This window comes from Tursiops truncatus, chromosome 5 (assembly GCF_011762595.2).
Source record: "Tursiops truncatus isolate mTurTru1 chromosome 5, mTurTru1.mat.Y, whole genome shotgun sequence".
Lineage (NCBI taxonomy): Eukaryota > Metazoa > Chordata > Mammalia > Artiodactyla > Delphinidae > Tursiops > Tursiops truncatus.
Genome location: NC_047038.1, coordinates 37,473,422 through 37,498,826, shown reverse-complemented (window position 1 = coordinate 37,498,826; position 25,405 = coordinate 37,473,422). Strand labels below are relative to the sequence as shown.

The 25,405-nt window shown below is 43.3% G+C and overlaps 1 protein-coding gene and 1 pseudogene across 4 annotated transcripts in view; one reads left to right on the top strand and one right to left on the bottom strand.

The window, feature by feature from the left end:
- The window catches only part of TMEM128 (transmembrane protein 128), a 30,268-nt gene extending 24,482 nt beyond the window's left edge, over positions 1 to 5,786 (bottom strand). For 2 of the 4 annotated variants that reach the window (XM_019928503.2, XM_033856848.2), the window contains exons 1-3: positions 5,640 to 5,786; positions 3,852 to 3,993; positions 511 to 669 (exon numbers count right to left, since the gene is read on the bottom strand). In XM_019928503.2, the coding sequence (XP_019784062.1) occupies positions 511 to 669; positions 3,852 to 3,993; positions 5,640 to 5,736 (398 nt within the window). In that variant the 5' untranslated portion in view covers positions 5,737 to 5,786. The remainder of the gene's footprint in view (positions 1 to 510; positions 670 to 3,851; positions 3,994 to 5,639) is intronic. The other 2 variants (XM_033856847.2, XM_004331537.3) reach the window with 1 other exon arrangement.
- LOC109548861 (transmembrane protein 126A pseudogene) lies at positions 763 to 1,095 on the top strand (annotated as a pseudogene).
- Positions 5,787 to 25,405: the final 19,619 nt, after the last annotated feature.

Genomic DNA, 25,405 nt, shown 5'->3' with positions numbered 1-25,405 from the left:
TGTAAACAGTCAAAAGTAAAAGAATACATACTATATGAACCCATTTCTATAAGAGATGCAAAAGAAAGCAGTTACCATGAAGGTGGGGACAGTGTTTACCTGCAGGCAGGAATGAAGGTACAGTGACTGGGAGGGGGCATGGAAGGGGTTAGAGGGGGCCGGCACAGATCTTTCTCGTTAGGGTTTACACCAAGGCTCACTGCATGATAATTCAGCTGTATATTTTAGATTCTTCCACTTTTCTGTCTGCATTATACTTCACAATGAAAATGATTTAGAAAGCAAAATGCAATATATATATATATATATATATATATATATATATATATATATATATAGCATGTCACCATTTGTATTTTAAATAACTAAATATGTAAGTAAAGAAAGACACTACTGAAAAGGGAATCAAGAAGACTGTTTTCCCATCATTCCCTTTTTTTTCCCTCTTGAATTTTGTACCATGTACATCATTACCTGATCAAAAAAATTTTCATTCCAAAGGTAACTTACCAAATTCCTGCTACAATAAAAGTAGCAGTTGTAATAGGTATCAACGTTGGATACTTGATATCATAATCTTCAATTCCACAATACCATTCCAGATAGACTATGCAGTAAAATGCAATCGATAAGCTAACAAGCAACAAGGTACCGCCAAACAGAAACCAACTGTAGAGACAAAAATAATACCCTTCTATTATCCTCTTTTACATCCTCTGCAGCCTAATAGTAAATAATCTTTTTTGACACATCTGAAATGTGACATAGGCTCATAGCGTTGCTGGCTTACCATACCAATGGCAGTGATCCCATTTTTGACAGTGCATGTATCTGACAAAGGTTTTGTAAGTTTACCTTTGAATACAGGTGATTTGAATTTTGAGTCCTGTCCCATAACACAGGGCCTACCAGCCAGGTATGACTCAGCCCTGCCACTAGAGAAAGGAAGCATCTTAACTTACTGAATCAGAATTTCTATGCCTATCTTAAGAAAGATGTCATTTGCAATTTTGTTCCAGACTGTGTGCAGCATACCTTGGGTCTAGACAATATAAACTACTTTTAAAGGCTCTTCAGATACCTGAAGCTGACTAGAAATTCAGTGATTGTTAAGCAAATATGTACACAAAAATAAAGTGGTTTAAAAAAAAAAGTGCTAATTGACAGCACTTAACAAATCAGGTATCTTAACATTAATAGACTAAATATCTATTTCTAAGAAGAATATCAACTGGAGAAGGGGCAGAGGGACCCACAGTTACTCAATACCAGCTTGCAGAAAGTCTAGATCTAATAGGAGATGGGTAGGTAAAGATGAGAGTGAGACACATGAAAGGATGAAAAAGTAAGACTTTAAACACACACACACACACACACACACACACACACACACACACTTTCATAAACTAACTGACAAAAAAGGACGTTTTCTTTAAACATACAGGAAAGCGAGCGGCTTTCTGGTTGTTCCTGAAGTTTTGAGCGTGAGAGTAATAAAGATTTCAACAGATACCATCAACTCCTCCAAGTTAAGCTGGGTTTCTTGAAATACTGAATTTCAATTTGGAAGGAGTTAATTCATATCGCCTCTCGTAAAAGATTTCTAAATGAAACCCTCCTGTTCCTAGAATATCTCCAGTCCTCCCACAAGGGCCAATGGCTTTTTGCTCCTTCCAACTCCACAGAAGACTTGGCTCAGTGTGTGTGAGAAAAAGCTCATCAGCCCCTTCCTTCCAGCCCCTGCTGGTCATGGGAGGAGGCCAGATTTGGAAAATCAGAGGAATGAACCCTTTTCGAGAAAGCAGAAGGCAGCCTGCACGGACTGCCTCTGGGTAGCGCCCTCCCGCCACAGCTGCCCGAACTCCCCGAGGCTTACCGAGGCCTCAGCAAGAAAGCAACACGACTCTGCTCAAAATCCTCAGCCTTCGGCCATGCGTTTCTGTCTCTCTTCCTCTAAGATGACACTTCTTTGAGGACAGGCCTATGACTCCCACTTTCTTCTCATGCCCCCCAGTCCTGGTCCGGAGGCTGAGTCCAGGCTCTGTCACACACCACCGGTGGGCTACTGTGTGCCGCTACTCCTGTGGGCGCCCCCAAACACCTTACAGTGTAGTGAGTTATTCCTTACCTCACCATCTCCTTTAACTACTAAGAATACTTAGTATTCTCATATACGAGGATACATAGGACACAAATGGATAAATCCTGTCATCTCTCCTGAAACCTCAAAAAGGCCTACCTCCTGAGGCTGGGCTGGACTGGGTGCCCCTTCTAGGTGCATTCACGGCATCCCGCACATACCCTCGCACACGCAAACAGTACGCACCACATGACTTACTCATCTATCACAGCCTAAAATGAGCTGGTGGAGGGTGAGAAATGTGCCTTGTTCATCACTGTGACCATAACTGGATACATCTCAGGCTCTCATGAGATATTTCATGAACGAAGCAGCAGGCGCTACTGATGGTGTCTGAAACAACCATTGCTTCTTTTCCCAGCCCAAGTTCTAGACCAATTGAAAGACACAAAGAAACCAAACTGATAAAGACCAACTGTCAGCTTCTTTACTGATAGAGCTACGAAAAGAAGATAGCTTTGGTGAATGGTGACAACGTGCTTCCTCACACTGAAACCCAGAAAGAGACAGACTTACCCACTGGGTTTCAAGTCACAGTGAAAACCTAGAGACCTTCTCATGTCAGGGTCGCCCCATAAAACAATGGTGCAGAAAAACAGCCCAGAATCTGTGCTTCCCATGGGCAGCTGGCTCCCAAGAGGAAGAAGGTGCTGAGCTACACGCCTGGTTCTTCATCCCAAACCCTATCAGGAGGTCTAGCACCTCCCAGGGGAGAAGCCAGTGAGGGGAAGGGCCAGAAGATGGGAGTGTTTAGGGAAAGCTCCTGCTTGTGGAAATAAGGAAGGCGAACAAGCTCTCTCCCTGCTATAGTTTACATAACACCGCCCCCCCACCCCCCGCCTGCTTTCCCCGGACCACCTGCTCCCTCACTCTCCTCAGGTGCCCCTCCAGCAGTCACTGCTCTTCCTGAGGGCCTCTGCGGGAGAGACTGTGTGTCCCCCAACCCCCAACGATATCACCGGATCAAACAGTCCCGTCTGCATCTTTCTAGCCCTGCTGGTACTTCCAAACAATTACACTCGCACTTTAAGCAAATCACCCCTCTCGATGCCAGCTCCGATGCTCACCAACACCTCTCCCTCTTTTTCTGTTACCTAGGGGCCTCCAGAACACTCTCCAATGCCCAGTGAGGACTCAGGAGTGTGATGAACAACCTTCCCCTCCATGTCAACTCCTAGATTTTATACTAAAGAGATTTCAATCCTCATGAACAATGGACTATTTGACATCCTGCCTCAAAGCTCCTGACTCCTCCCACCAGTGACCTCAACTCTAATTCAATCACAGCCTGTACATGTGGTTACCTTGTTGGCTGTAACTATTCTCTGAAAACGAGCTCTGAGACCCAATTCCCACCCACCACAATTCTCATTCCCTCCTCCCAATGCTCTTGTACTTGATCTTATTAAAGACCTTCAGTCATTCTCTCTGCGTGGTTTACAGATGGATTAGGTCCTTCTTAAATTCACTACCGTCCTCATCCTACAAAACACCTGTGCTGAGAAAGCCCACTGAAATAATTTCCAGCCTCACCCACTCTGCGGTACGTGCCCAGAACACACACTCTCTTTTTCAACTCTGCGTCACTAGCACCTCCAACACCATGCCCGGCAGAAAGTAGGCGCCTACTAAGCGTTTGAAGAAGTCGGCTCACAAAACGTGAAAAATAAAACAAGTGTGTTTAACTTACGAAGCAATAAAGTTTTCTTACCTGCTGGTGTGAAAGTTTTCTTTAACGGTTTGAAAGAAATCAACATAATAGGTCACAGCAATGGATGCCAAAATCCAGAATCCAGAATGGATATTAAGTCTTGGAAGAGGTTTCTCCTTTTTCTCAACAGGTGTAGAGGTTTCTGCAAATAACAGAGAGTTCAACTTATGAAGTAACCATTAATGTCACAGGAAAAATTATACCTTTTTTTTGGCCACGCCGTGCCGCTTACAGGATCTTAGTTCCCCGACCAGGGGCTGAACCTGCTCCCTCGGCAGTGAAAGCGCAGAGTCCTAACTACTGGACTGCCAGGGAATTCCTTTTTTTTTTTTTTAAATTACACCTATTTTAAGTCAAATAAAATAATTTCCTAGAGCTTTCTAAGAACCACATTCTCTCCCATTATAGTACCAATTTCTTCTGTAAAACCACCAAAATAGGTTTATATTTTTAGAAATAATTAATAGAAGCCTGCCATAAAACCTGTCCAATATAGTCAACTTGTTTTGCTGCTAAATGAGTTTTGCAACCAAATTTATTTATATAGTCTTTTGGAAAGAATAATGCCATCTGGTAGTATAGGAATTTTAATGCTATGCTTCACATGTAGTCTAGGAAAGTCATTAGTCCTGTTAATTAAGAAAAATGCAAGTGGCAAACATTAGAACACAAAATGGACTTGATTTTCCAAAAACACTACTTACAACTACATATTTTAATTTTTTAAACAAACACAACCTTTTGGGGCAGCTCAAAAGTGGAAAGGGCACACTGGAGGTCCAGTCCCAACATGGTACTTGTCTTAGACAGGTGATGGACAAGTCAAATTCCTTCCATTTGGGACCCAATCTGAAAGAATGGGTCAAATGGGGTCTAACAAGTTCCCCATGTGACTGACATGCCCTCTCTATCAGTTCATGTGAGAACCACTAGTATGTAGCCAAGGTTCCCGAGCTTTTAGCTGACCATCAGAATTCCTGGGAAGCTTATTCATAATAGAAATTCTGCGAGACACTCTCAAAATTTATAAACCAGCATGCCTGCACATGTTGTTTTCTGCGTTTACTTTTTAAAAGTAATAAATACACAAGATTTACAACATACAGGACAAAAAGATCCAAGGTGAAATCGCTCTTTATCCTTAACCCCAGTTCCCCAGCCCCAAAGCAGCTACCAGTAATAACGTCTACTGAATTCTTGCATATTCTATGCATCTACAGGTGAACACACACCGCATGTTATCTGGTTTGAACACAAATGGTGGCATACCATACGTTGTTCTGCGCCTCCCTTTGAAAAGCATCCACATTGGTTCATAAAAGTCTGCCTGCTGTGTCATGTATAAACAGCCAAGTGTATTTAACCAGCTCCCTGCTGACGGACAATTAGATGTTTCCAGTCGTTCGCTATTACAAGCAAAGCTGAGATGAAAGGCTTTGCACACACGCCCTTGTGTACTGCTACGAGTGCGCTCCTTTGTTAGGTTCTTAGAAATACAATCTGTGGATATTTTTTATTTTAATGGATATGGCCAAACAGGTGTTAAACCAGCTCTCCTGGGAATCCTGAAGACCAAGATGCGCAGGGCTACCTGATCTCTAAGGGTCTTTTACCACAGTAAATACCCGACTTGCAAAACTACTTGAAAAAAAAAAAGCCTTGAAAAAACGAAACCCTGTCCCTCCTGACTGGGTAGGGCTGCGAGAGGCCCGCGGGGCCGGCCGTGTCCGGCGCCTCGCCTCTGGGAACCTCTGCGCGACTCGGAGCGCGCCACGGGGAGTGCCTCACCCGGCCCGGCGTAGCCCTCGCGGTCCTGCCGGACCACCACGTCCCGCGGGAACAGGTATCTCCGCCGGAGTCTCTCCCGAGCCTGTAGAGCGTCCATCTTAGCACCGCCCAGAAACTGGGCGGTAGTGACGTCAAGCCCACCGGAACTTCCGGCCTCGGTTCGCCGGAGGAGGGAGGGATTTCCTTTTGTGAAGAGGGGAGGCTGTGTTGTCTTCGCAGTTTTAGTTCGTGAGAACGTACGGAGGGTTAGGGTTTGCTGTCTCAGTGCTCAAATCCGGAAACATGATTTGAATTTCAAAATATTTATCCTTCCCCATCTAGAGATATCCAGTTTGTTCCGAACTACGGAAGCCCAGAAGGGTCAAGCTTACCGATGCCGGCGAATGCGCGCGAGTGGGTGTGCTAGGCCCTACGGGGGCACTTCGTTGCTTTTGTGCTCTGCGTCCTGAACCCTGTGGCTCATGTATGCCCAAAGCATCTCACCCTCCCCAGCTTCTTTCCTCCTCCTCCTCCTCAGGAGTCGCCCAGCTAGACGTGAAAGAGTCAGAGGCCACCCAGGAGGAGGAAAAGACCGCTGGGCCGGGCCCGGGAACCTGCGGTGGAGTCTGGGCCTGGCGCTGACCGCTCAGGTGGGCTCAGGCAAGAAATAAACCTTTCTGGGCCTGTTTCCTCTTCTGTACAACGGGGATTATACCTGCCTCATGGATTTGTTCTGGGGTTTTAAATGTGAAGCACCCGTATGTGGTTCGTGTTAGCCCCCTTCTTACGGCTTGTGAGAAATTACCCCCAGCCAGAAACGTGAAAGCTAAATTTGTACTTTGCCAGAAATCCGTCAGTTCCCATCACCCACGCTCATAAACTGAAAAAGACTGTGTCACTAATTCACAAGTGTTCCTCCATCAGTAACCCTGTTTGCTACTCTCTTGCCTCCTTCCTACCGTGTCATATGTTGAGAAATTTTGTGCTTAATTAACCCTTCAAACTTTTGCTGAGCACCTACTGTCTGCTAGGAACTGTTAGGCACCATGCGAGGCAATGGAGATAAGATGGATAAGACATGACGTTGCCCTTGAGGAGCTCCTGGGCCAAAAATGACCACAGAGACCTAGTACAGTAGAAAGCACTATTTGTAAATGTATGGAAGCGTTTCATTAATTCAGTCAACATTTTCTGAGCAGCTACATCTGCTAAAATGCTGAGGACAGGGACAAGTTAGAATCTAGTGGTGGAGACGATTTCCATCCAGTGCCATAACAGAGATACTGCATATGAGGTTATGAGAGCACCGAATAAAGGGCAGCCCTTCATTCTGCTGTGGTACGTGGGGACCAGGGAGAGTGGCTTGAGGTAGGTTGAATACAGGGATGGATAGTCCAGAAAGCCACCCAGGAAGTAAAATCTGAATTAGTAGGCACTCTTTAATATCACTATGTGTTGTGAGTGTTTGCAGAAGAAACGCAACAAATATGCAAGAAAAGAATGTCAAGTTTCTACGGGTTTATTTCTATCATTTCTTCAGCCCTTGTAGCAAACCCTTTGGAGCAAAGGATTTAACAACTGGGTGGATCATATGGCCTTTCTACACAATACCTCCTTTTTCCCGTTTTGTTTTTTTCTTTTTCTTTTCAGACTCCTAAAGAACCAGGGTTTATCTCTTCAGAGCCACCTGGGGTCTTTGCCCTCCCTTCTCCTTTTGCTTGTACAGGGTTAGAAGCCTTGTTAACAGGAAGTGAATTCCTCTTATCAAATACAGTCTTCTGTTGATTGTCTCCTTGTAAAAAGGTCAGTGCTGGGTCTCCCTTGTAATTGAATATTCCCGAGAGCATCGCAACCATTCCAGGGTTTCCATATGTAGTATGTTCGGGTCAGATCAGTTTCCCCTTTGGTGGTTTCAGGGACTTTGTATCTGGATCCGAATGCCTTTCAGCTTTTTTTTCCCCCCTGATATTTTAAATGCACTTCTTGCAGACCATATTGATGATACTTAAAAGCAGGTTAGAAAAAATCCGGTATTTAATGACCACATCTTCATTGCTAGGGCCCATTAAATAAGTTCTTCAATGTGTGTACTGTGCACCGAAATGATAGATGTATGATATCAGTTTGCTACCAACCAAGAAATTTCATTTTGACTATGGATTACTTTTGGGGGAAAAATGAATTTGACTGTGACCTTTGCTGGCCTTCCCTTAGCAATGTGGTTAAATCCAAGGTGTTCATAGACTATTGAATCCTGGCGCCATCACTCTGGATTCCTTGGGCAAGTTATTTCATTGTTCTAAGTATCAGTTTCCTCATCTGTGACACAGTAGGTACCAGAGTGAAGATAAGTGTATACCAGTTGTTTAGGCTAGTGCCTCGCACGTTCAAGCAGTGGTAGTTATTAATTGGCCTTGCCAGGCTTTCTGGATTTGGTTCCTGCTTACCTCCTCATCAGTTATTCCCTTCTCCTTGGGCTCCAGTTACTCTTTTTTTTTTTTTTTTTTTTTTTTTTTGTGGTACGCAGACCTCTCACTGTTGTGGCCTCTCCCGTTGCGGAGCACAGGCTCAGGACGCGCAGGCTCAGCGGCCATGGCTCACGGGCTGAGCCACTCTGTGGCATGTGGGATCGTCCCAGACCGGGGCACGAACCCGTGTCCCCTGCATTGGCAGGTGGACTCTCAACAACTGCGCCACCAGGGAAGCCCTCCAGTTACTCTTTGTTGCAATTTTCCTTTTGCTTGTGCTCTCCCAGTTGACAGGGGGCTACAACCATGTCATAGCTGCTCCCCAATGCCTTGCAAACACCTGGCACATAGCAGGTGGTAAAAGAAATTTTTACGTATTGAGATATAGGGAAATCATTCTGGCTTCTACATGAGTTAACCAGAATTTTATGCTAACTAAAATAGCCTGTTTTGGGCCTATCAAACCTACTTTGTACATCTGTTTTATTTTTTTTAATTAAATTATTTATTTATTTATTTTTGGCTGCGTTGGGTCTTCGTTGCTGTGTGCGGGCTTTCTTTAGTTGCAGCAAGCGAGGGCTACTCTTCATTGTGGTGTGTGGGCTTCTCATTGCGGTGGCTTCTCTTGTTGCAGAGCACAGCCTCTAGGTGCAAGGGCTTCAGTAGTTGTGGCATGTGTGCTCAGTAGTTGTGGCTCATGGGCCCTAGAGCGCAGGCTCAGTAGCTGTGGCACACAGGCTTAGCTGCTCCACGGCATGTAGAATCTTCCTGGACCAGGGCTTGAACCCGTGTCCCCTGCATTGGCAGGCAGAATCTTAACCACTGTGCCGCCAGGGAAGCCCTGTACATCTGCTTTAATTATTAAAGAAAAGGGCACATTGACCAGATGTAAAGAATGTCCATTTTAAAAATAAAGATTAAACGCCCCTCTTCCTGGGACGCCAATGCTGGTCCTCCTTTGATGATAAGACTCCCTTCCCAGGTGCCAAGGCCATTACTGTATGTGCTGTATGTGTATGCATTGGTGTTTTTTTGAAACCTTGAAGAAATGTATCCCTGACTTGTTTAATGTTCTTTGTTCTGACAAGATACAAAACTGTGCTGAAAACTTGCTTCTCCAGAGCAGTTTCTTAGAGTAATCTGGGAACCAGGCTTCTGGGCTAGTCCTCAGTTTGGCGCAAATAAAACTCTTTTCTAATTATTGATTGTTTATTGACTATTTTCGTCGACATAGGAATTCCATTACCCGGTTTTCACTTTGACCCTTGGTCACAATTAACCTTGGTCTTTGGTGTAGACATCCCTTCCTCTGAGAAAACACTTTTTCTCCCTTCTATAGCAGTCCTGCAGTGTTCTCAGGAGGCTGACCCTGCCCTAGGGGAGGGCACATGACCCAGACCAGACCTGTCAGTCCCCAGGACTTAGGCTAGAGCTGTTGGGAAGACCTGTCTGAGGTCCGTGTGGGCTTGTCACCATGGAGACACACAGAGGAGCCCACCTTAGGAAGGAAGCTCTGAGATGCAAGCCAAGCCAAGCAGTCTCACAGCACTGTTTCAACCTCTGAATCCAGCCAAGCCCTACTTAAGCTAGTTAAGAACATGAACTCTGGAGCCAGCTGCCTGGCCAGCTGTCATTACTGGTTCTGTCATTACTGGCTGTTTTAACCTTGGGCAAGCCAGGGATCCTCTCTTTTGTCTACAAGATTGGGTAAAGATTAAAACTACTAATACATGTAGGGATTCGTTCAAGATGGCAGAATAGAAGGACATGCACTCCTTCTTGCGAGAGCACCAGAATCACAGCTAACTGTTGAACAATCATCGACAGGAAGACACTGGAACTCACCAAAAAAGATACCCCACATCCAAAGACAAAGGAGAAGCTGCGGTGAGACAGTAGGAGGGGCGCCATCACAATAAAATCAAATCCCATAACAACTGGGTGGTGACTCACAAACTGGAGAACAGTTATACCACAGAAGTCCGCCCACTGGAGTAAAGGTTCTGAGCCGCATGTCAGGCTTCCCAACCTGGGGGTCCGGCAATGGGAGGAGGAATTCCCAGAGAATCAGACTTTGAAGGCTAACAGGATTTGATTGCAGGACTTCGACAGAACTAGGGGAAACAGAGACTCCACTCATGGAGGGTACACACAAAGTAGTGTGTGCATTAGGACCCGGGGGAAGGAGCAGTGACCCCATAGGAGACTGAACCAGACCTACCTGCTAGTGTTGGAGGGTCTCCTGCAGAGGCGGGGGGCAGCTGTGGCTCACTGCAGGAACAAGGACACAGGCAGGAGAAGTTCTGGGAAGTACTCCTTGGCATGAGCCCTCCTGGAGTCTGCCATTAGTGCCACCAAAAAGACTATAGCCTCCCGTGCTGGGTCCCCTCAGGCCAAACAACCAACAGGGAGGGAACTCAACCCCACCCATCAGCAGACAAGCAGATTAAAGTTTTACTGAGCTCCACCAACCAGAACAACACCCAGCTCTACCCACCACTAGTCCCTCCCATCAGGAAGCTTGCACAAGCCTCTTAGATAACCTCATCCACCAGAGGGCAGACAGCAGAAGCAAGAAGAACTACAGTCCTGCAGCCTGTGGAACAAAAACCACATTCACAGAAAGGTAGACAAGATGAAAAGGCAGAGGACTATGTACCAGATGAATGAATAAGATAAAACCTCAGAAAAACAATTAAATGAAGTGGAGGTAGGCAACCTTCCAGAAAAAGAATTGAGAATAATGTTAGTGAAGATGGTCCAGGACTTTGGAAAAAGAATGGAGGCAAAAGATTGTGAAGATGCAAGAAATGTTTAACAAAGACCTAGAATAATTAAAGGACAAACAACTAGAAGAATTAAAGAGCAAACAAACAGAGATGAACTATACAATAAATGAAATGAAGAATACACTAGAAGGAATCAATAGCAGAATAACTGAGGCAGAAGAATGGATAAGTGACCTGGAAGACAGAATGGTGGAATTCACTGCCACGGAACAGAATAAAGAAAAAAGAATGAAAAGAAATGAAAACAGCCTAAGAGACCTCTGGGATGACATTAACACACCAACATTCACATTATAGGGGTCCCAGAAGGAGAAGAGAGAGAGAAAGGACCTGAGAAAACATTTGAAGAGATTATAGTCAAAAACTTCCCTAACACAGAAAAGGAAATAGCCACCCAAGTCCAGGAAGCGCAGAGAGTCCCAGGCAAGATAAACCCAAGGAGAGACACATTGAGACACATAGTAATCAAACTCACAAGAATTAAAGACAAGGAAAAATTATTAAAAGCAACAGGGGAAAAACAACAAATAAAATACAAGGGAACTCCCATAAGGTTAGCAGCTAATTTCTCAGCAGAAACTCTACAAGCCAGAAGGGAGTGGTACAATATATTTAAAGTGATGAAAGGGAAGAACCAAGATTACTCTACCTGGCAAGGATCTCATTCAGATTCAACGGAGAAATCAGAAGCTTTACAGACAAGCAAAAGATAAGAGAATTCAGCACCACCAAACCAGCTCTATAACAATGGTAAAAGAACTTCTCTATGCAGGAAACACAAGAGAAGAAAAGGACCTACAAAAACAAACCCAAATCAGTTAAGAAAATGGTAATAGGAACATACATGTCAATAATTACCTTAAATGTAAATGGATTAAGTGCTCCAACCAAAAGACACAGTCTCGCTGAATGGATACAAAAACAAGAACCATATATATGCTGTCTACAAGAGACCCACTTCAGACCTAGGGACGTATACAGACTGAAAGTGAGGGGATGGAAAAAGATATTCCATGCAAATGGAAATCAAAAGAAACCTGGAGTAACAATACTCGTATCAGACAAAATAGACTTTAAAATAAAGGATGTTACAAGAGACAAGCAAGGACACTACATAATGATCAAGGGATCAATCCAAGAGGAAGATATAACAATTCTAAATAAATATGCACCCAACAGAGGATCACCTCAATACACAAGGCAAATGCCAACAGCTATAAAAGAGGAAATTGACAGTAACACATTAATAGTGGGGGACTTTAACACCTCAGTTACACCAATGGACAGATCATCCAGACAGAAAATTAATAAGGAAACACAAGCTTTAAATGACATAATAGACCAGATAGATTTAATTGATATTTATAGGACACTCCATCCAAAAACAGCAGATTACACTTTCTTCTCAAGTGCACACGGAACATTCTCCACGATAGATCACATCTTGGGTCAACAAATCAAGCCTCAGCAAATTTAAGAAAATTGAAATCATATCAAGCATCTTTTCTGACCACAATGCTATGAGATTAGAAATCAATTGCAGGGGAAAAAAACATAAAAAACACAAACACATGAAGGCTAAACAATACGTTACTAAATGACCAAGAGATCACTGAAGAAATCAAAGAGGCAATCAAAAAATACCTAGAGACAAATGAAAACAAAAACACAACGATCCAAAACCTATGGGATGCAGCAAAAGCAGTTTAAGAGGGAAGTTTAGGGGCTTCCCTGATGGTGCAGTGGTTGAGAGTCTGCCTGCCGATGCAGGGGACACGTGTTCGTGCCCCGGTCTGGGAAGATCCCACATGCCGCGGAGCGGCTAGGCCCGTGAGCCATGGCCGCTGAGCCTGCGCGTCCGGAGCCTGTGCTCCGCAACGGGAGAGGCCACAACAGTGTGAGGCCCACGTACCGCAAAAAAAAAAAAAAAAAAAGAGGGAAGTTTATAGCAATACTATCCTACCTCAAGAAACAAGAAAAATCTCAAATAGACAATCTAACCTTACACCTAAAGGAACTAGAGAAAGAACAGCAAACAAAACCCAAAGTTAGTAGAAGGAAAGAAATCATAAATATCCAAGCAGAAATAAATGACATAGAAACAAAGAAAACAATAGCAAACATCAATAAAACTAAAAGATGGTTCTTTGAGAAGATAAACAAAATTGATAAACCTTTAGCCAGACTCATCAAGAAAAAGAGGAAGAGGATTCAAATCAATAAAATTAGAAATGAAAAAGGAGAAGTTACAATGGACACCACCGAAATACAAAGTATCCTAAGACGCTACTACAAGCAACTCTATGCCAATAAAATGGACAAACTGGAAGAAATGGACAAATTCTTAGAAAGGTATAAACTTCCAAGACTGAACCAGGAAGAAATAGAAAATATGAACAGACCAATCACACGTAATGAAATTGAAACTGTGATTAAAAATCTTCCAACAAACAAAGTCCAGGACCAGATGGCTTCATAGGTGAATTCTATCAAACATTTAGAGAAGAGCTAACACCCATCCTTCTCAAACTCTTCCAAAAATTGCAGAGGAAGGATCACTTCCAAAGTCATTCTACGAGGCCACCATCACCCTTATACCAAAACCAGACAAAGATACTACAGAAAAAAAAAATTACAGACCAATATCATTGGTGAATATAGATGCAAAAATCCTCAACAAAATACTAGCAAACAGAATCCAACAACACATTAAAAGGATCATACACCATGATCAAGTGGAATTTATCCCAGGGATGGAAGGATTCTTCAATATATGCAAATCAATCAATGTGATACACCATATTAACAAACTGAAGAATGAAAACCATATGATCAACTCAATAGATGCAGGAAAAGCTTTTGACAAAATTCAACACCCATTTATGATAAAAACTCTCCAGAAAGTGGGCATAGAGGGAACCTACCTCAACATAATAAAGGCCATATATGGCAAGCCCACAGCAAACATCAGTCTCAATGGTGAAAAACTGTAAGCATTTCCTCTAAGATCAGGAACAAGACAAGTATGTCCACTCTCTCCACTATTATTCAATATAGTTTTGGAAGTCCTAGCCATGGAAATCAAAGAAGAAAAAGAAATAAAAGGAATCCAAATTGGAAAAGAAGAAGTAAAACTGTCACTATTTGCAGATGACATGATACGATACAAATATAATCCTAAAGATGCCACCAGAAAACTACTAGAGCTCATCAATGAATTTGGTAAAGTTGCAGGATACAAAATTAATGCACAGAAATCTCTTGCATTCCTATACACTAACAATGAAAGATCAGAAAGAGAAATTAAGGAAACAATTCCATTCACCATTGCAACAAAAATAATAAAATACCTAGGAATAAACCTACCTAAGGAGGTAGAAGACCTGTACTCAGAAAACTATAAGATACTGATGAAAGAAATCAAAGATGACACAAACAGATGGAGAGATATACCATGTTCTTGGATTGGAAGAATCAATATTGTGAAAATGACTATACTAACCAAAGCAATCTACAGATTCAATGCAATCACTATAAAATTACCAATGGCATTTTTACAGAACTGGAACAAAAAATCTTAAAATTTGTATGGAGACACAAAAGACCCCAAATAGCCAAAGCAATCTGGAGGGGAAAAAAAAAAAAACGGAGCTGGAGGAATCAGACTCCCTGACTTCAGAGTATACTAAAAGCTACAGTAATCAAGACAATATGGTACTGGCACAGAAACAGAAATGTAGATCAATGGAACAGGAGAGAAAGCCCAGAGATAAACCCACCCACCTGTGGTCAACTAATCTATGACAAAGGAGTCAAGTATATAAAATGGAGAAAAGACAGTCTCCTCCATAAGTGGTGCTGGGAAAACTGGACAGCTACATGTAAAAGAATGAAATTAGAACACTCCCTAACACCGTACACAAAAATAAACTCAAAATCTATCAAAGACCTAAAAAATGTAAGACCAGACACTATAAAACTCTTAGAGAAAAACATAGGAAGAACACTCTTTGACATAAATCACAGGAAGATCTTTTTTGACCCACCTCCTAGAGTAATGGAAATAAAAACAAAAATAAAGAAATGGGACCTAATGAAACTTAAAAGGTTTTACACAGCAAAGGAAACTATAAACAAGACGAAAAGACAACCCTCAGAATGGGAGAAAATATTTGCAAACGAATCAACAGACAAAGGATTAATCTCCAAAATATATAAACAGCTCATGCAGCTCAATATTAGAAAAACAAACAACCCAATCCAAAAATGGGCAGAAGACCTAAATAGACATTTCTCCAAAGAAGACATTCAGATGGCCAAGAGGCACATGAAAAGCTGCTCATCATCACTAATTATTAGAGTAATGCAAATCAAAACTACCATGAAGTATCACCTCACACCGGTTAGAATGGGCATCATCAGAAAATCTGCGAACAACAAATGCTAGAGAGGGTGTGGAGACAACAGGACCCTCTTGCACTGTTGGTGGGAATGTAAATTGATACAGCCACTATGCAGAACAGTATGGAGGTTCCTTAAAAAACTAAAAATAGGGCTTCCCTGGTGGCGCAGTGGTTGAGAGTCCGCCTGCCGATGCAGGGGACGCGGGTTCGTGCCCCGGTCCGAGAAGATCCCACGTGCCGCGGAGCGGCTGGGCCCGTGAGCCATGGCCCTAAGCCTGCACGTCCGGAGCCTGTGCTCCGCAACGGGAGAGGCCACAACAGTGAGAGGCCCAAGTACCGCAAAAAAAAAAAAAAAAAACAAAACTAAAAATAGAATTACCATATGACCCAGCAACCCCACTACTGGGCATATACCCCAGAGAAGACCATAATTCAAAAAGACACATGCACCCCAATGTTCATTGCAGCACTATTTACAATAGCCAGGTCATGGAAGCAACCTAAATGCCCATCGACAGACGTATGGATAAAGAAGATGTGGTACATATATACAATGGAATATTACTCAGCCACATTTGTAGAGTTGTGGATGGACGTAGAGACTGTCATACAGAGTGAAGTAAGTCACAAAGAGGAAAAAAAAATATCGTATATTAATGCATATATGTGGAATCTAGAAAAACGGTACAAATGAACCAGTTTGCAAGGCAGAAATACACACACAGATGTAGAGAACAAACATATGGACACAAAGTGGGGAAAGCAGGAGGGCAGGGTGGTGGTGGTGGTAGGAATTGGGAGATTGGGATTGACATATATACACTAATATGTGTAAAATAGATAACTAATAAGAACCTGCTGTATAAAAAATAAATTAAAAAATGCATGCAAACTGCTTAGTACAGTGCCTGGCCCATAGAAAACTCTCAATAAGTCTTTTTAATTGAAGTATAGTTGATTTACAATGTTGTGTGTGTTTCTGGTGTACAGCAAAGTGATTCAGTCATACATATATATATTGTGTATATATATATATATTCTTATTCAAATTCTCATCCCTTATGGTTTATTACAGAATATTGAATATAGTTCCCCCAGTAAGTCTTAGCTGTTGTGCTTATCCATTGCTGAGACTTCACAGATTTCTGAGCCAAAAAACAAGAAGGATTTTTATTTTTCAAATGCATGCTAATTTGAGCGGGCTTCTGTTACTTGCAACACTGAGGCCTGACCAATACCACCCGATTCTCCCGTTGTACCATGTACCTGCCCCCATTGGTCCCTAGCTGGACTGCGAGTGCCTCCAAGAGTGACTTCACACATGTGAAGCCCTTAGAAAAGCGCCTGACATGTGAAAAATGCTCAGTAAATGTTAATATCTATCACTTGGGATACTGTAACCAAAAGTGGGGTCCAGCCGCTCGCTGCTCAAAAGCCAATAAAGAGGCAAGGTTAGTGGAAAGGAAAGTTTGCTTTATGTCAGATGCCGGCAACCGGGGGAGGGGATGGGGCAGATGGCTGTCCACAGGCCCACTGCCCCCCACGCACACAATCAGGGGGCAAGAGCTTTTCTAAGTGGAGGGAGGGGGCTACATGCAGAAACGGCACAGTCAGCTCCGACAGTCATCTGGAGACTGGTCACGCGGTTGTCTGATCAGCGTCATCTTGATTGTTTTAAGTACAGTTGATCTTCAGTTCCAGGGTTGGTTTGTTCTCATTTATTTGAGGCCAATTCTCGGAATTATAGGCAGGCTGAGGACATGGGGCAGCTTATGTCATGGCTATGGTCTGGTCATCGTGTAGTTAACTTCTTCTACCTGGTAGGGGTTTCAGTATCTACAAAACAGCTCGCAGGATATGGCTGAGAATATTATCTATAGCCTTTGAGGAGGAACTAAATGTCCTCAATAAAGCAAGTCTTCCGGGGAGCAGTTCAGTGTTCAGCCTCTCAATACCGGCCAGGATGCACGAGATAGGTCATCAACAACATCAAGAAGCGTTTATTCAGCATGTATTGGTATGTGGTGCTAGGTTCTGTTCAGATCAAAGAGAACAGTCTAGACATGGCCCTTTCCTAGCCGTACCTTTCAACACACACAGAATGATAATGATCCCTGTCAGTGCTATGGGCCTCTTTGGTTTACAGAGACCTTTCAGCAACTCAGTGAATTAGGTAGGGAAGGTATGAAAATTATTTTCATTTTAGAGGTGAAGGAACCTCAGACAGGTTAAGTGTCTTGCCCAAGGTCACACAGCTCATAAGGGTCAAAGATCCATTTCAGAGCAGGAATCGCACACTCAAAGGGGTAAATGAAGAAGGTTCAATGAAAGGATTCTTTAACAAGCTAGGAGCAGGGCTAAGGGAACTGACAGTGGACTAGGAAGCAACCCTGAGTGTTATGGGTTGAAGTGTGTCCCTCAAAGATGCTTTGTTGAAGCCCTAGCCGCCAGTACCTCAGAATGTGACCTTATTTGGAAATAGGGTCATTGCAGATGTAATTAGCAAAGATGGGATTATCCTGGAGAAGGGTGGGCTTAATCCAAAGTGACTATTGTCCTTATATGAAGAAGAGAGACACAGAGAGGCAAGGGGACAATGCCCTGTGACCAGGAAGGCAGAGACTGAAATACTGCATATACTGTGAGCCGAGGAGGGCAGAGGAGCTTGGAGGAGCGCCAGGATCGCCAACCAGCCACCAGAAGCCAGGAGGAGGGAAGAAGAATGGATTCTCCTCCACAGGCTTCAGAGGGAGCTCCGCCCTGCCATCACTTTAATTTTGAACTTCTAGCCTCCAGAACTGTGGGAGAATGCATTTCTATTGTTTTAAAAAATAAATAAAGCGAGTCACATGAATTCTCTAGTTTCCTGGTGCATCTAAAAGTTATGTTTACACTATGCTGTAGTCTATTACGTGTGCAATAGCATTATGTCTAAAAAAAGCAATGTACATACCTGAATTTTAAATGCAAGACAAAAAATTACAATAGTAACATGAAAGATCACCGATCACAATAGCAAATATAATAATAATGAAAAAGTTTGAACTATGGCGAGAATTACCAAAATGTGACACAGAGACACAAGGTGAGCAAATGCTCTTGGGAGAATGGCACCGATAGACTTGCCTGATGCAGGGTTGCCACACAACTTCAATTTGTAAAAAATGCAGATGTCTGCAAATTACAGTAAAACGAGGTTTGAGTGTAATTGAACTACCGTTTGGCAGTTTAATTGTAATTGCTGAGTGAATACCTAGTTTCCCAGAGTGTAAATGTCTCTGCCAAGACTCACAGCTAGTGAAGTGGAGCTGGGATTTGAACCCACGGAGGTTTAGGCTCCCAGCCTAAGCACTGAGCTGCCGTGCTAATGACTCAGAGCTTCTCAGAACAGAAGCTGTGGAAAAGTCAGAGTGCCCGGAGGACTCATTCTCGCCGAATGCTGGCTCCCTGGTGCCAGAGTCCCTCATCCTGTTAGAAACCCAGAAGGGAACATGTGGTGGCCCCTTCCCTACCCAACCCATGGCAGGCATTGCTAATAGGAAACAGCATTTCTTCCCCTTCCTAAGAGAGGGATAAATCCTCAAGAACACCAGAAAACCACCCGCAATTAACTGGAGTTGATAGGTCAGATACAATCTATTTGCTGTTATTAGCTTGAGGGCTTGGGACATGCCAGACAACAGTACAGTATGCTAGCTGGGGACTGCTTTTATATCAGTAAGAATCTTCGTGTCATTCCCTAAAAGACTCACTTCACTCATCTAGATGAACTGAAAATCACTAAAGTAAATATGCAAACATACATATATTAAACAGAATCCATAGGGAGACCCCCCTGCCAATCTTAGGAAAATCAAGGTGTTTCACGGTTGTATTGGTGGGCAAATCCTGATCACAAAGGGTCACCTGGGCTCTGTGACCTCCCCTTGGGCATCACCTCCACCAGCACGGCCACAACTCCTGAGGAACCTGCAGGCCCTCAGGTTAAGAAAACAACAAGGGGGAGAAAACACCAGCCTGGCAACGGAGAGGGGGGTGGGGGAGGGATAAATTAGGAAACTGGGATTAACATATACACACTACTAGATAAAACAGATAACCAACAAGGACCTACTGTATAGCACAGGGAACTATACTCAATATTTTGTAATAACCTATATATATAGGTTATTAACATATATATACATATAAAACTGAATCACTGTGCTGTACACCTGAAACTAACACGATATTGTAAATCAACTTAAAAAAAAAAAATTGGCAATGGGAGCAGAACTGGCTGAAAGGGAAGGGCGGCCACACCATGAAACCCAGCATCAGGCTGGGTGAAACTGGAGGCCGGACATTAGGGACCTACACACAGTACCTGCCACCACAACAATGCTTTGGAACCACCATCTCTCCTTCCAGACTCACTATTCTCAAACATCCTCATACAGTAGAGCACCAAACACTTTTGGGGGATATCATGAAATATGGATAAATTAAGCAAAACATAACCAAGTGCTATAAAAGTTTATGCCAGCTTTCACAGCATCTAAACTAGAATCAAGTGGTGACAAGGGCCAAGAAGCTTAAGAAATTTTATGCAGGGACACCTTAAAATTGAGAAAATTCTATTACCTTAAACTTTTTCTAAAACTGAGAGATTGCCGTTTAAATTTTAGCTGTAAAATACCTCTCTGTTCAGGATAAAATTGGTTGGAGCAGAGCTATCCTATTACATTACTATTAGTATCCCGAGGTAAACTCGATGCCAGATCCCAAGAAACTACCCAGTAGGACCGAGTCTTTACCTACCTTTGATCTACAGTGGAGAAATCTAATATATGGACGACCACAGGCCGCCAACAGAAGTTGGCCTGAGGTCGCCAGGAAGGCACAGCAGCAAAGGTCATATTTCAGCAGCTCACAATACTGGCTCTGTGGCCAAACAATGGCCTGACCTTTCAACTCTGACAAACACATCTATTTACTCAGCAATTACAATTTAAGCTACTAAAAGGGCAGTTTAATGACTTATATCAAAGGGAATAAATTAAAGCTTCCCTGGATCCCAGAAGAAAAAAAGCTACATTAGCCTTTGACCTCTAAAACAAAGAAACTTTTCTTTTTCACCAGGGCATACAGTGGTTTCTCCGAAATCCTCATTGTCTGTAACCAAGACAGACAGAGGAAGGTTCAGCCCCAAATTACAAGTTAAAAAATCTGAAATCTAAAAGGACAGTCGTAGAGTATCTAAGTAGTGGTCATTTTTTAAGCTGAGGGAAATTGCTATTCTGATTTATTTTTAACATCATTCGAGACTGAAATCTGAAAACTTGGAGATGACATTTTCCAGTTTTATAATCTAGTGGTAACCCCCGGGGATTATACTTGACAGCATTGAATTTAACAGCTATTTAGAGGAGCTAGATACAGAGATAGAAATTTGAGAAATATTCAATTTCAGCGCATTTTGGGGCAAAATAAACACATATCTCCTCACACACTGAGGGTGGCAATGTAAACTGGGAAACACACCCTGGAAAACAGTTTGGCTGTATCTATTACAGCTGAAATCCACCTGATGATTCAGCAATTCCACTCCAAGGCAGGCACTCAGCAGAAATGAGAAAGTGTATGTACCAGTATATGTGTAGATGTTGATTTCATTAGACATTCAGCTGCCCTCCCCCGCCCCCGCCCCACAGGAAAAGCTGAACATCTCATTGACAGTAGAATGGAGAAATACTGTACAGCAATAAAGACAGCATAAGCTCCTGTTACAAAGCAACATGGATGAATCTCATGGAATCTTTTTTTTTAAAAAATAAATTTATTTATTTATTTATTGGCCGTGTTGGGTCTTCCTTGCTGTGCACGGGCTTTCTCTAGTTGCGGCGAGCGGGGGCTGCTCTTCATTGTGGTGCACGGGCTTCTCATTGTCGTGGCTTGTCTTGTGCACAGCATGGGCTCTAGGTGCGCGGGCTTCAGCAGTTGTGGCGCACGCGGGTTCAGTAGCTGTGGCTCGCGGGCTCTTGAGCACAGGCTCAGTAGTTGTGGTGCACGGGCTTAGTGGCTCTGCGGCAGGTGGGATCTTCCTGGGCCAGGGTTCGAACCCGTGTCCCCTGCATTGGCAGGCGGATTCTTAACCACTGCGCCACCAGGGAAGTCCTCTCATGGAATCTTAAGTGAAAGAAGCCAGACACCGAAGGGTACACGCCCTATGATTCCATTTACATAAAATTCAAAACCAGGCTAAATCAATCCATGCTGACAGAAGTAAGGATATGCTTACCCTTCGGCTAGAGTCTATTTCTTTGATTTGGGTAGTAACGGCATTTAAGTGTGTGCACTCTGTGAAATGCTTTGAGCTGTCCATGCAAGTTTTTATGTTTCTGTATGTATAGACTTCAATAGAAAGCTTTTATCAAAAATATAGGTTTGTGTGACAGTCTTATGGCTATATCTGTATCTTGAAAAATGATTATATATAACTGAAAACTAGAGAATTACTTCAGAATTAAAGTGGATTTCTACATTAAAACATGCTGCCTTACTGCTTGGTTTGGCCACTGTGGTTCTTTTTGCTTTAACAGTCCAGTCACTTGGAAAGCCATGTGCTGGAAAAAAGCAAGGTATCTAGAGGATGTGGCCTCTCCCTGGGGCCAGTGCCTCAGACAACCCATGGTAGACAGTGCAGTCTGGGCAGACTTCACACACTGGAAGACGAAATATTATCAGATACTTACTATGTGCCAGACACCTCATGTACAATATTTTAATTTCACTCTGTCTCCCCTACGAAGGCAGTATAATAGACAAAACCCCTGAGGTTCAGGGAGGCTACATAACCTGCCCTTGGCTAATAAGATGAAGTCAGATTCAATGTCAAGTCTCATTCTGGCACATGGAGCCCTGTCTAGCGTTTACCGCCTCCCACCGTCTCCCTTGTGGGTGGGAATGAGAGTCAGGGTGAAAGGAGGTGATGTTGCCGAAATTCGGCCTCTGTTCACCAGGGACAAATAGGAACGCAGCCACAGTTTTGGGTGAAGTAGAAAGGAATAGCTTTATTGCTTTGCCAGGCAAAGGGGGCCACAGCAGGCTAACACCCTCAAAACTGTGTGTTCCCCACTGGAGCGTGTAGTGAGGGGTCTTACAGTGTTCAAGGAGCAGGACATGATCAGCTCATGGACGTTCTTCTGATCGGTTGGTGGTGAAGTAATCAGGAATCAGCATCATCAACCTTCAGGTTCCAACGGGTTTGGGGTCTACGTGGCTTGTGGGCAGCACACAGTTAATTTCTTCCACCTGGTGAGGGTTTTAATCTGCACAACAGCTCAAAGGACACGGCTCAGAATATTATCTACAGTCCTTGAGGAAGAACTTGACTTTGTTTAAAGGTTCTTGACTTTGTTTAATGGCTAAAGTATGAGTATTTTGTCCTGCCTGTTTTCCTTTCTTTCTGCATTTTCTCACTTCTCTGATTAAATTTATTCTTTGACTAAAGTTTTTCTAAGACAAAAGGCAGGCGGAGCACGTGGGTGGGGACCTCTTCCGGGAAGGCCTCACAGGGTCCTCCTTACAGTGAGGTGGCAAGAGTAAGAGAAAGATGACCCGGGCCCGCAAGGAGTTAGTAAATACCTGTCACTCAATCTAGAGGGCCAGTAATAACCTAACGGCCTCCATCCCCACCCTAAGCGGAATAACTCCCTCCCCCTCTGGGTGTACCTTACAACTGGTTCATCCACAGGACTTCTTACTGTGCTTGCCTTGAGGTTGTCTGTTTCCCTCTCCCTGAAGACAGGGCAGAGTCTGGCCCAGGGCAGGCACTCTGGAATTATCTCATTAGTCCCTGTGACTTAACATAATTTTAACAAGAGGGCTTAGAGCAGAACTGCAGGCTCTTAGGGTACTGGAGGATTCAGGTCCAAACATATGTTTGTGAGGAAAGGCAAAAATCAGTGCACACAACTTCCCAACAGAATCTCCTTAATTGTGAAATCCCACTGCATGCTTATGATCAATGATTCCTCTTCCGAACCTGAAAGGGGCGAGGTTCTCACGTGTACCAACTCTTCTGCCAAAATCCAGCTTACCTGAGAGAGAACGAGGATTAACTACACAACCCACCTCCTGCCCATGTGTCATTCAGGAATCAACATAAAGTTAACACTGCTGTACCTAGGAAATGAGAAATACAATACACTCTCCTTGGCTAAGGAGAAAAGAAACTTAGGCCTATTCTAGCCATCTTGAAAGCTTAATTAGAAGGGATAAAGGCTGAACGTATGCTGAGTTCCAGTAACCACAAAGTACTGGTAAGTACATATAAAATGCCTTTTCTTCTATCTGAGCATAACTGATCTCTAATTTCCTTCCACAAGGAAGGAATTATAATCTTAAGAGTGCTATGGTGTCATGGTTCTATATCCAGGTAAAAGTCAACAATATACAATTATCTACTTTATGCGGAAGTCCACAAAAAAACACCTAGAAGGATCAGTTTTCAGTGGTGGAATAAAGAACTATACATGTTTTCACAAATGGAGGTGAACTGAATAAAACTACTGATTTCTTAAAACTTTCCTTATTCAACTGCAATCTAAAAGAAAACAATCTACACCAAAGATTGCTTCTTCTGTTTCTTTTTCTCCCCAAGTCCTAGAAATCTATTTCGGAAAAGAGAGGAAATTCAGGCTGCTTTGATACTGGGTTGGCCAACAAGTCTGTTCAGGTTTTTCTGCAAGATGTTAAGGATAGACCCAAACGAACTTTTTGGCCAACCCAATACTATCAAAGTAAATTGCTTTAATAGGACCTGATCAGCTCAAGGTTTAACTCTGAAAGAAAAATGACATGTTTAGAAGGCTAATACAATAACTTTTTAAGGATATTCATAAAAATTTGCAGACCTGTTACAATGCAATTAACCTTGACTTTTACTAGTTTATTCTTACAACCACCCTGTGAAGTGGGTTTAAACAGAGAACTAGGAACAGGGTCTTTGAAAGCCTCTTTTTTCTTACTTCACACCGAGGTAACAAACCACTCGTACCTGCCTGGAGCAAGATTAACCTGGGGAAACTTGAGTGGTTTTGCAATTTTTCAACTCTCTCTACCTAAATGCCCCCTGCCTTCAGCTGCCTGAATATTTAGACTTCTGCATCAGCACAAGTCTGGCTGTCACAGCCAATCAGAAGAAAGGGCAGCCCTGGGTTCACTCCTGCTTGGCCTCCCTTTCACTGTTTTGAGCCTCAGTTTCCTCATCAGACTGCAAAATGCCTTGTGTGTCTGACATAAAGGAGGACCCCAGCCGGTAACACGTCTTAATCTTTTGGCGGGCAGAATACAGCCCACCTTCTCCCAAATCCTATTTGTAAACAGCATCACAGAAAATGGCCAGTGCATACAGTTGACAAATACCAGGAATGCCAGAAAGGAAGGTATCAAAAAAAAATTTTTTTTTAAGTGTGTCAAAATGCATACCTGGCAGGTTTGGGGAAACCCAAGTGCCAGACCCATCAGACCAGCAGAGGGACAGGCGGAACACGGTAGAATCCAATCTTACACTCAACTTAGACAAAATGAAGCTGTAAAGCCCAAAACAAATGTCATTAGATTGGTTCCGAAGTCCCCAGAGTTCCAATATCGTCTGTGTTTGAGTTCAAGTCAGGCAGGCAATCGCCAAAACCAAAGGGTGGTCTCTGTGCCAAGACCTTGGGAAGGAGCTTTAGATTGTGCTTTGCAGCCAGGCATGGGGAGACGTTCCTGCCACCAACTGCAGTTTCCAACGAAGAGACCTGCCCATGACACTGACCATCAGAATCGCCATTTGCTGGCCTTGCTTCGTCTGGGAGCTGAGGGGTTACCTCCTCCGGCCCAATGTTCTGCTAGCATTCTGGAACAGCCTTAAACGCATGACAGTAAAACTGACGGAAAAATAAAAATCAACACAAATCCTGAAATACTGTGGTGCTTGTAGTGCCCCCAGGGAGTAGTGCTGTAGCCCCACCCCCATCCCCGGAGGACGGCGGTGCTCGCTTCTGCTCCCTGGAGTGCTCGGACAGGGACGTCCTGGACTGGACTCAGGGCTTTGCTTTGTCCCTCTGTGTGTTCTGGGTCAAGCTTCATTTTCCCACTTT